Genomic DNA, 12,117 nt, shown 5'->3' with positions numbered 1-12,117 from the left:
CACAGTTACTGCTACTGAGTCAGGCACCACCTGTTCTGTATCCGTGCATTCGTTTTTTCTTGCCTAAGTGTAAAAATCTTATTTTTTTTCTCCCACCGTTGGATTTCATTTTGTGAGATAGGGCTGGCTGGGGAATTCTGGGAGTTGAAGTCCGCCTGTCTTAAACTTGACAAGAGCGGCTTGCAAAATGCCCAAACCTAGTTTAGCCAAACCCACGATCCATGGTGGGGCAGTGCTTTTTAGAATGTAGTATGGCAGGCTGACTCTTCCCACTGCCAGGAGTTCGATCCTGACTTGCCAGCTGCCTGCAATTGGGGCAGTTCAAATCCCACCAGGCTCAAGGTTGACTCAGCCTTCCATCCTTCCGAGGTCGGTAAAGCGAGGACCCAGATGGTTTGGGGGCAAGAGGCTGACGGGGTGGGATTCGACTGGTTCAGACTGGTTCAGGCAAACTGGATGTTAAATTTGCATCTGGTTGACCGAACCGGTATTTGAACCGACCAGCTGGCCCCGCCCCCTCTGCCACCTCCTCCCAAGAGTCTCCACATGACCCATTTTCAATGCGGGTAAGTGCAGTGGAGGCTCTGGGAGGGGAGGAAACGGACTTTTGTACCGGAAGTCCAGAAACAGGCCTGTTCTCAGCTTCCGGAAGGCCTTCAGAGCCAGGGGGAGGCCATTTTCACCCTCCCAGAGGCCTGAGGGAAGCCTCCGGAGTCTGGAGAAGGCGAAAAACAACCCTTCTGGAAGTTCTGATAGGCCACACCCACCATGGCCACGCCCACCCAGCAACTGGGCAGCGAACCGGTTGCTGGGATTTTTGAATCCCACCCCTGGCTGTAAAAGCACCATAAAGCGGTATACAAATCTTAAGTGCTATTGCTGTGATGGCGAACCTATGGCACGCATACCACAGGTGGCACGCAGAGCCATTTGTGCCGGCAGGCGAGCTGCAGGCAAACTTACCACACTGCGCATGCGCGTGCCTCGCAGCTGATTTTCCACTAGTTTGAGGCCTTTTTCGGCCTCCCAGAGGCTTGAGGAAGGCTTCTGCAGGCTTTGCAGGCTGAAAGCTAGGCCCGTTTCGTCACTTCCTGTTTTCCGACAATACCGGAAGTGACAAAACGGGGCTACTTTTCGGCCTGCAAAGCCTTCAGAAGCCTTCCTCAAGCCTCTGGGAAGCTGAAAAAGGCCTCAAACTAGCGGAAAATCGGCTGTGAGGCACAGTGCAGGTAAGGGGGTGGCAGGGGTGGGTGAGTGGGTAGGGATTGTGCGATATGTGTAGGGGGCATGGGTAGGCGTGCATTGCCTTCTGGGTGCTGGCACGCGAGCGCGAGTGTGCAAGCATGTGCACAATTTTTGGCACAGGAGCCCAATAAAGTTAGCCACCACTGTGCTATTGCTATTAACCAAATCTTGCAGCCACATTCTCATGAAATGGTGAGTTCTTGCCTGTTGCTCAAGAACAGCTAATGGGGAAATTTTCTGCCCCTCCCTCTGTTCTCCTCCCATGCAGGATCTCCCTCCAGCCGGGAGCCCAGCTGTTCAGAATGGCTGGCTGCTGTTCGGAAGCCGAGAGACAAACAGCTGGCGGAAGTCCGTCACTTATGCGCCTTCTATGCGCAGCCTTGTGCCTGGTCGTCCAGCCCAGCAGCTTGTGCACAGGCTGCTGAGGAGAAGTGCAAGGGGAAGAGACAGCAATGTGGTAAGTGATGCGTGCGCCCTGAAGAAACTTGCACAGGTAGTCCTTGACTTAAGGACCACACTTGGGTCCAAATTTTCCATTGCTAACTCAAAATAATTGTTAAAGAGCGTTTTGCTCTATTTTACAAGCTTGCTTGCCACATTGGGTTAAGCAAGTCACTGCAGTTGTTCGGTTGACTGCAGGCTCAAGGTTGACTCATCCGGTCGTTAAACGAATCTGGCTTCCCTTGCTGACTATGCTTGTCGGAACCTGGCTGGGAAGGTGACAAATGATGGTCATGTGTCATGCCCCTGTCAGAATCTGATTCTGAGGCGGAGGCCGAGCAGCTGACAGGGAGTGGGAGTGTGGCTCGGTTGGCTGTGGAAGAAACTGAGGAAGAGCAAAGTCCGGCTGGGCAGAGCAGGGGAGAGGTAGAACAAAGCAGAGGGAGTTCAGAGGAAGACCCAGGCCCACCGCCTCTTCATCCTAGGGCATGCAGGGAGGAATGGAGAAGGGAGCAACGGGAGTTGCATGGCTTATGGGGGAGGAAAGGGTCCTGATTCCCTTAATTAGCTGCAACTGGGAACATGGTGTTTTAAAAGGGAGGTTGCGCACAGCAACTTGTCGACAGCAAATCATGAATTATCTGTTATTGTCGAGGCTTATCCGGGTTCCTGGCATCTTCCCAACTGTGTTTGTTTTGTTGGCCTTTCAAGTCTGCAATTCCTTATCCTGATCTGTCCAGTTAATTGCTGCAGTGTGGTTTGTGTGGATTTTTACTTACAGTTTGTAGGTACTTTGTTTCGGACTGGTTCCTGGGAGAGTTTTTCTCCAGCCGAAGGTAACCTGGACATTGGGGGCAAAGTTAAAGGGACTCTTTTTACTTATGTGACTGTGTTGCTTTTGTGCCATGCCCCTCTGGGTCATCACATCACGTGACCCTGGGACAGTGCAGCCATCATAAAAACACGCCGATTGCCAAGTGCCCAGATTTTGATCACATGACTGTGGAGGTGCTGTCATGGTTGTTAAGTGTGAAAACACATCGCAAGTCACTATTTTCGGTGCTGTTGTAATTTGGGACGGTCCCTAAACGAATGGTTGTAAGTCGAGGATTGCCTGCTCATTGGTCGGGCGTCATGATGGTCATAAAATGAGTCACTTATGTTGACCAACCTGTAGGAGATAAGATTGAGCCTGAGGGAGGGGTCAAATATATCATAAGTCACAAGTCCCTGCGTGTCCACAAGAGATATACATCCAGCCCACCTTAAATTCCTTTCTTATCTCCCGCTCATTTCCCTTGACTGTTAGTTGGTCAGATTCTTGTAGAGCAGGGGTGTCAAACTCAAGGCCCGCAGGCCAGATGCGCCCTGCAATGTGATCGGATCCAGCCTGCGGGACCATCCTGGTGTACCCAATATGAAGAGGAAAGATCGGCCCAGTGTGGCTTTGGCCCGGTTTACCCAATGCGAAGAGGAAACATGCCAGCAGTTTGGGGAATGGCTTCAAACTGCCCACGCCCCACTCAGTCGGCCATGGCTACCCGGACCCCCGAGGACATCCACAGCCCTGATGTGGCCCTCAGTGAAATTGAGTTTGACACCCCCCTGTGGTAGAGAGTTGCAATAAATCTTTATGCAATCTTCATTTGAGCTGCTTCAATCTCCTGATTTCCCCGGCGCTTGACCTTAACCCAAGAATCTGACCAACTAACAATCAAGGGAAATGAGCGGGAGATAAGGAAGGAATTCGAGGCGGGCTGGATTTAGATCTCTTGCAAGTGAGCAGGGACTCGTGGCTTACGACACATTTGAGCTCCTCCCTCGGGCTCAGCCTGGTCATCTGCTACACCGCCCCATTTGTCGACCGTTTTTTAGTCAAGGACTAGCAAGAAGCATAGCGGTTCAAGTGTTTGGAACCCTGGGCAGGAGGCTAGCAAGCCCTCATTCAAGACCCAAGAGCTGCCATGGGGCTGGGTCGAGCTCACATCCTTCTCTCTAGCTTCTGCTGGGGACATGGAAGGAGCCCCCCAACTGGGCATCCCAAGGGTGACCTCACCAACTAATCCTTTCAACCCAGCAGGAACTGTGAGAGGGATCTTGGAGTCTTAGTGGACAACCAGCTAAATAGGAGCCAGTCATGTGCAGCAGCAGTCAAAAAAGCCAATGCAATCCTAAGCTGCATTAACAGAGGGACAGAATCAAGATCAAGTGAGGTACTAATACCACTCTAGTATCACCTTAGTAAGGCCACACCTAGAGTACTGCATCCAGTTTGGGTCACCACACTATAAAAAAGATGTTGAGACTCTAGAAAAAGTGCAGAGAAGAGCAACCAGGAGGATTGGGGGACTGGAGACTAAAACATATGAAGAACAGTTTCAAGAACTAGGCTTGGCTAGTCTAGTGAAGAGAAGGACCAGGGGAGACATGATAGAAGTCCTCCTAAATTTGAGGGGCTGCCACAGGGAAGAAAGGGTCAAGCTATTTTCTAAAGCACCCGAAGGCCAGACAAGGAATAATGGATGGAAACTGAACAAGGAGAGATTCAATCTGGAAATAAGGAGAAACTTTCTGACAGGGAGAAGAATCAATCAATGGAACAGAAGTTGCCCTTGGAAGTTGTGGGAGCGCCATCACTTGAGACTTTCAAGAAGAGATTGGGCTGCCATCTGTCTGAACTGGTGTAGGGTCTCCTGCTTGGGCAGGGGGTTGGACTAGATGACCTACCAAGTCCCTTCCAACTCTGATTATCTGTTATCTGTTATCAACCCAGTATCCTCAGTGCTTCTGACCTGGAAGCTTCAGTGCTTTTGGCTTGAATGCCAAAAAAAAAAAAAAAAAAGCCAAAGACTATCTGTGATCATAGAATTGGAGACCTTAAGGTCATCTAGTCCTGCCTGGGATCTGGGACTGGCCATCCACAAGGGAGATAAAGATGATGGGTGCAAGCATGTGATTAAAACCTCACTTTTTCTTTGAGCTTACATGGCTTCGATTCCACGATTGGGGAAAGGAGGATTACAGGAAACGGTTCAAATATTTCTTTTTTAGGACTAACTTCCCTTTCTTCTACTGTACAGGTTTGTTTTCCCTTTTCTACGCGGTGAAAGCGTGATTTTCTGGGTGGTAATTTACGCTCAGCAAAATGAGAAGATAATGAGTTTTGTACGCGACGTTTATTCTTACATTTATCATCTCGGTGTGTTAGGGAAATTGAGTGATTCTGCACAAAATGCATTAGCCGCTTTCTATGTAAGGGTTTTGGATAATAAGTTAATTTCCGCATAAATGCTACACGCTGTCCTTTTTTTTCCCCAAGCCTCTCTGAAACACCCGGATCAGACATGCTGCTATTTTTCGACGTTTCTCTGCTATTTAGCCTCTTTTTTAAAATTGGCTGATTTTAATAGTATTAGTCTGAATAAGGCAAGAATCCCTCATTTCGACTGCAAGGAATAGACGCTTTCATTTTTCTTAATAAGGATGGGATGACAACAGAAGGAGATGAGGAGGAAAAAAATCCACCTTATTCCATCCTTGGCTTTTAGGTTTAAAAAAAAAAAAAACAAGTTATGAAGCATAGAAGGGAAGAGAATGGAAGGGAAGGAAAAAGCGGGAAGGGAAAGGAGAAGGGGAAAGGAAGGGAAGTGTGAAAAATGGTCATGTCACATTTTTCAGTGCCGTCGTAACTTCAAACAGTCACTGGACAAACTGCTGTAAATCAAAGACTACCTGTATTTTACCAGCCTAACCATGCTCTCTCCCCAGAACTTCGTTCCTACCTCCAGACCCTGCTGGATTTCCTGCGCCAGGCCGAAGCGTTCTTCCGTACCCAGATCGACTTTTCCTTCTTCGCACATTCCGTTCCCCGGTTTGTGGAACGAATTTATGGGTATTTCTTCTCCCCGCAAGGGCACCTGGACGCTCAAGGTATCCGCTGGGCCTCCTCCCCTGGTGAATTTTGGGGAGTGGGGGTGGTTGGGGTGGGAATGGGAATGGTTGTGTGGCCTGTGACTGACCAAGTTTAATAGTAACCAAGTTTAACGTGCTGTGTGAATGCAGCGGTACTTTTTTACCCAACCAAAAAGTTTTGATTTTTCTGACCTCCCTGTATATTCTCCCAGATTTCACTAAAATAGAATAGAATAGAAATTAGAATAAGAATAGAATAGAATAAAATAGATATTGGAGGAACAGAACAGAACAGAACAGAATAGAAATTAGAATTGGAAAAGAATAGAATAAAATAGATATTGGAGAATAGAGTAGAGTAGAGTAGAGTAGAATAGAATAGAATAGAATAGAATAGAATAGAATAGAATAGAATAGAATAGAATAGATATTGGAGAATAGAGTAGAAATTAGAATAGAATAGAAATTAGAATTAAAATAGAATGGAATAAAATAGTTATTGGAGAATAGAATAGAATAGAACAGAAATTAGAATAGAATAGAAATTAGAATAGAATAGAAATTAGAATTAGAATAGAATAAAATAGATATTGGAGAATAGAATAAAATAGAAATGAATAGAATAGAATTCTTTATTGGCTAAGTGTGATTGGACACACAAGGAATTTGTCTTGGTGCAAATGCTCTCAGTGTACATAAAATAAAAGATACATTCATCAAGAGTCAAGAATCATCAGGTGCAACACTTAATAATAGCCATAGGGTACAATAAGCAATCAAATCATCTAGGAAACAGACAATATAAATAATAAGGATGCAAGCAAGTTAAGTCATACAGTCACAAGTGGGAGGGGATTGGTTGATAAGGAGGGATGAGAAGATTGATAGTAATAGTAGCGCCCTCCCAGAGGCCCAGGGGAAGCCGGAAACAGGAAGTTCTGGTAGGCCACGCCCACCGTGGCCACACCCATCCAGCAAGCGGGCAACGAACCGGTTGCTGGGCTTTTTGAATCCCGCCCCTCTGCTCTTTTGTACATTTTTCTGAATAGCTTTCAAGGCTTGAACTATATTTTTCCACCGGGACCTCGAAGATGGGTGGACTTCAACTCAGCTGGTTGGGGAATTCTGGGAGTTGAAGTCCACCCATCTTCAAGGTCCCCGGGGTGGAAAAACATTGACTAAAATCTAGAAAAGTCTGCTCAAGTTTTCAAATTCCAAACCTTCCTAAGCAATAAAGGGACAGCGCTTTCCCCACCACCATCAATTGACCCTTGTGTTACTTTAAAGACCAGGTTGCAAGACCAGAAGCCGGAATTGCAAGAGGAATAGGAAGTCATTTCTCCCAGATCAGGAAAATGCAGAAGCGTGAGGCCCAGAATTTTATTAAAAGGTAAGGCTACCTTTGTGCCTTTCTTGGGGTGTGTGTCTACACAACTAGAGACATCTGTTGGCTGAGGAGGCGGTTTAAAAGAGTCAGATAGTCAGAATAACAGAGTTGGAAGGGATCTTGCAGGTCATCTAGTCCAACCCCCTGCTCAAGCAGAAGGTGCTATACCCGTGATGGTGAACCTAGGGCACGCATGCCGCAGGTGGCACGCAGAGCCATTTGTGCTGGCACACGAGCTGCGGGCAAAGTCACCTCACTCCACATGTGCGTGCCTCACAGTTGATTTTCAGCTGGTTTGAGGCCTTTTTTGGCCTCCCAAAGGCTTGAGGAAGGCTTCTGCGGGCTTTGCAGGCCGAAAACTAGCCCCGTTTCATCACTTCCTGTTTTTCCGACAATACCGGAAGTGATGAGAAACGGAGCTGGTTTTTCAGCCTGCAAAGCCTGCAGAAGCCTGCAGACGCCTTCCTCAAGCCTCTGGGAAGCCGAAAAAGGCATCAAACTAGCGGAAAATCAGCTGTGAGTGCAGGTAAGGGGGTGGGGGGGTGGGGATTGCATGCGCATGCGTAGGGGGCATGAGGGGGGCACATTCATAGGGGGTGTGTGGGGCCCCGCATTGCCTTCTGGGTGCTGGCACATGAGCACGAGTGTGCAAGCGGGCACACAATTTTTGGCACAGGACCCCCAAAAAGGTTAGCCACCACTGTGCTATATCATTTCTTGACAGCTGGCCATCCTGTCTCTTCTTGAAAGCTTCCAGGGATGAAGCTCCCACAACTTCCAAAGGCATGGTCCTTCCACTGCTAAGCAAGGCAGTTGTTAAAAGTAACCTGAAACCCATTTTATGACCTTTCTTTTGCCACAGTTGTTAAGTGAATCACCGCAGTTGTTCGGTTAGGATCACAGCTGTTAAGGGAATGGGTTTCCCCATTGCTTGCCTGGAGGTCGCAAATAGGGGATCATGTAACCCACCCCAAGGAAGACAGCAACCATTATATATATGAGTCAGTATTTTATTTTTTTAAGATGGTGGCCACATCCATGCAGTTGATACACGGCTTTTTGCACAAAGGAGTGGAGCCTAACCTGACTGGTATGTCTAGTTTAATGAAAAGCATGACATGATAGTAGTCTCCCAATATCTCAGGGGCTGCCACAAAGAAGAGGGAGTCAAGCTATTCTCCAAAGCACCAGAATGAAGAATAAGAAGCAACGGATGGAAATTAATCAAGGAGAAAAGCAACTTAGAACTAAGGAGGAATTTCCTCACACAACAATGAATTAATGGAACAACCTTCCTCCAGAAGCTGTGGATGCTCCAACACTGGAGGTTGTTTTTTTAAAAATAAACTTTATTACTTTTACAATTCAAATAAAGCAACACATACATAAATGTGAGAAAGAAAAAGGAAACAAAGAAAAGTAGAAAGAAAAATCAGAAAACAATTAAAAACAGTTTCATCCTCGACAGTTTGTGGGACGTTATTTTCAACCTTATTTTATGCCATCTGTACAATTAATCCTTGTGCGAATATATATATATATATATATATATATATATATTTATTCTGTTGGTTTCCAATGGATTCCAAACAAGCACAATTACCAACCTAATCCTAAGAGAGACGGCCCCCCAGAAACCGAGACACAGAACAGGACAACGGTATCGCTCTCCTCCTCTACATCAAAGGCACCACAGATAATATCAGCAAAATTCTCCACAAACACAATATCAGGACAGCCTTCGGCACTGACCAAAAAATAGCCAACATCCTAAGAAACCCCAGAGACAAGGTCCAGCTAGAAAACCAAGGAGTCTATGCAACAATTGCCCAGCCACATACATTGGGCAAACCAACAAGAGAATAAATGCACGCATCGCAGAACACAAGAACGCAGTCAGAAAAGAAGAAAATACTTCCTCCCTCTTCCAGCACCTTAAAACCAATTAGAAGGAAGCAGGTGGGGTTTCCATGCCCCTTGCTGGACCCTTGCCCATCGCTTCACACCCCCAAAGTCTGCTTCCACCACAGGTAGTCTGTCACACCCCTGTCAGAGTCTGAATCTGAGGAGGAAGACGAACAGCTGACAGGGGGTGAGAGTGTGGCTCTGTTGGCTGTGGAGGAGGCTGGGGAAGGGCAAAGTCCAGCTGGGCAGAGCAGGGGAGAGGTAGAACAAGGGAGAGGGAGTTCAGGGGAAGACCCAGGCTTACCCCCTCTTCATCCTAGGGCACGAAGGGAGGAACGGAGTAGGGAGCAACGTGGGTTGCGTGGCTTACGGGGGAGGAAAGGGCCCTGATTCCCTTCATTAGCCACATCTGGGAAGAGAGTTTAAAAGAAATGCAGTCTGTGTGCGGCAGCTGCTGGGAGCAAACGTGAGTCTATCTTGTTTTGACTTTGCTTATTTGTGTTCCTGGATTCTTTCCAACTGTGTTGAATTGTGGTCATTCCTTCACATCTGGAATTCTTGCTCCTGCCCTGCCAAACTAATTACCTCAGTTTGGCTTGATTGGATTTATAGTTACAGTTTTTGTTGACCACGTTTTGGACTTGATTTTCTGCAGCCAAAGGCTGTTCCTGGGAGAGTTTTTCTCCAGCCCAGAAGGTAATCAGGACATTGGGGGCAAAGTTGGAGCTAATAAAGGGACTCCTACGGATTATCTGACTGTGTTGCCTTTGTGCCACGCCCTGGATCATCACATAGTCCTCCACTTATAGCCATTTGTAGCCACTTGAGGTTTCAATGACACTGTCAAAAGTGACTTAGGACTGGTTCCCACACTTACGACCTTTGCACACCCCTGCACTCATGTGATCAAAATTCGCTTGGCAGCTGACACATATTTATGACGGTTGCAGTGTCCTGGGCTCATATGATCTCCTTTTGCGACCTTTCAATGGAGAAGCTGGATTCACTTCACAACCGTCTTACTAACGTAACAATTGCAAGTGATTCACTTAGCGACGGTGTAAAAAAAAAAAGGCCATGAAATGGGGAAAAATGTACTTTAAGTGTATGGTCACCAATGGAAATTTTGGATCTTGGTTGTGGATCTCCACGTAAGTCAAGGACTTTCTGTACTGTCTGTTGATGGAAGATAGAGCAAGCAAGATCCTGTCTTTCAGGCTTTAGGGCTGACCCCCTTTTCCTCAATTTTACAGCCGTCCTCCGCCTCGTCTCTCTTCCTTTGCCTCCTTGTTCCAAGGCACCGGGCCCAACCTGGCTGACTGGGTGCAGGAGCTGAGCACCCCAGCTGAGCATTTTGCAGCAGCCGCACCTGTTGGACAGGAGACCCAGCATTTCCTACAGGTATGGGAATCGGAGCCAGAGAAGAAAAATGTCAACTTGTAAATCATTCCTATGTGTGATAAAAACCAGCCATTCAGGTTTACATACGACTGGAGACCCTTGATCAATAAATAGGAGCTTTATTGTGGAGCTTTTGCAAAAGGGAGCTGTGCGCTCAAGGCCGCAGAAGACATGTTTCCTGGGAAGGTTGGGGTTTATATACAGTTTCAAATATACAGTCTCTGCCCCTTTCCAGGTTCACAATCTATCCAGCTACGCATCAGCCTACGCAACACCCCTGTTATTGTAGCATAACATCCGTTTCCTTAACCTATTTACCTGTTTCCATTTCCAGTAATCTCCATCATTAACATGTCCCTGGACAGCGTGACCCGCCAAATATATAACCTTTATACAAAACAATAGAGAGTTCTTACATAATATTCCAGTAAATTATCTTAGATTAACACCAAGGTTAAAAACGGCATTACCGTTGCTTTATATTTTCACAAGTATAATTTTGCATATCACATTATGCCTGTTTCCGAGTTGCCATAAAGAAAGAGTTGAGGGGAAGTCCTGAGGAGGCAGTACGGCGGATGAAGGCCAGAAGTACATTCCATGCTTATCTTGTGCCTAGGCTACGGGATCTTCTGCCCACCGAAAATCCTTCATTGGAGAATGTGATTGATGACACTCAGCCGGTGAATGTGTTTTGTTGGAGAATTTGATTTATGACACACCCGGGGGGGAAGGGGGGAACAGGGTCATAGGTGATAGTAAATTATGTGTCTCAGAGTTGGCTTCATACGGATTAGTGCCGGACATGTTGCTCCTAATAAAGACACAAAGATGGAGGGCATTGTCTCCTGAAAAGAAGTGGGGGGAAAATGAATGGCAACTTGAATGACTGAAGGAACAGTAGTTGTTGAAGTATTAGACTTATATACCACTTCACAGTGCTTTTACAACCCTCACTAAGGTTTATAGACTCAGCCTCTTGCCCCCAACAATCTGGGTCCTCATTTTAGGATGGAAGGCTGAGTCAACCTTGAACCGGTCAGGATTGAACTGCTGGCAGTGGGTAGAGTCAGCCTGCAATGCTGTGTTCTACCAAGGAAAGAAGGAAGGAAGGAAGGAAGGAAGGAAGGAAGGAAGGAAGGAAGGAAGGAAGGAAGGAAGGAAGGATAGCAATAGCACTTAGGCTTATATACCACTTCATAGTGCTTTTACAGCCCTCTCTAAGCGGTTTATAGAGTCAGCCTCTTGCCCCCAACAATCTGGGCCCTCATTTTCCCACCTCGGAAGGATGGAAGGCTGAGTCAACCTTGAACCGGTCAGGATTGAACTGCTGGCAGTGGGTAGAGTCAGCCTGCAATGCTGTGTTCTACCAAGGAAGGAAGGAAGGAAGGAAGGAAGGAAGGAAGGAAGGACAGCAATAGCACGTAGAATTATACACCGCTTCAGAGTGCTTTCCAGCCTTCTCTAAGCGGTTCACAGAGTCAGCCTCTTGCCCCCAACAATCTGGGTCCTCATTGTACCGATGTCAGAAGGATGGAAGGCTGAGTCAACCCTGTGCCAGTCAGGATTGAACTGCTGGCCGTGAGCAAATTCAGCCTCCAATACTGCATTAAAACCAAAGCAATGGTGAAGCAATGGGCAAGGGTCCAGCATTCCATTATTTTCTTAATCACGTCCTCTACTGAAGTCAACTGTTGTAGGGAATCTTCTGAGAACTTTATGTGGGAATGTAGGAGGGTTGTGTTATGGGGAAACTGGATGGTTGTGTTATCTACAGACTGCTTGGCCCATTGTCTTTATCGTGGGGAAGCTACCCGCTCCCTATA

At 46.9% G+C, this 12,117-nt stretch overlaps 1 protein-coding gene across 3 annotated transcripts in view; it reads left to right on the top strand.

The window, feature by feature from the left end:
* The window catches only part of PRSS56 (serine protease 56), a 45,008-nt gene that overhangs the window by 22,042 nt on the left and 10,849 nt on the right, over positions 1-12,117 (top strand). For all 3 annotated transcript variants that reach the window (XM_087933661.1, XM_087933662.1, XM_087933660.1), the window contains 4 exons: positions 1,514-1,702; positions 5,455-5,616; positions 6,886-6,988; positions 10,144-10,291. In XM_087933661.1, the coding sequence (XP_087789787.1) occupies positions 1,514-1,702; positions 5,455-5,616; positions 6,886-6,988; positions 10,144-10,291 (602 nt within the window). The remainder of the gene's footprint in view (positions 1-1,513; positions 1,703-5,454; positions 5,617-6,885; positions 6,989-10,143; positions 10,292-12,117) is intronic.

The sequence above is a fragment of the Pseudonaja textilis genome, chromosome 4 (assembly GCF_049901715.1).
Source record: "Pseudonaja textilis isolate UNSWEBS1 chromosome 4, rPseTex1.2, whole genome shotgun sequence".
Taxonomy (NCBI): Eukaryota; Metazoa; Chordata; class Lepidosauria; order Squamata; family Elapidae; genus Pseudonaja; species Pseudonaja textilis.
Note: the sequence above shows the minus strand (reverse complement) of the source record. Positions and strands in the feature narration are given on the sequence as shown.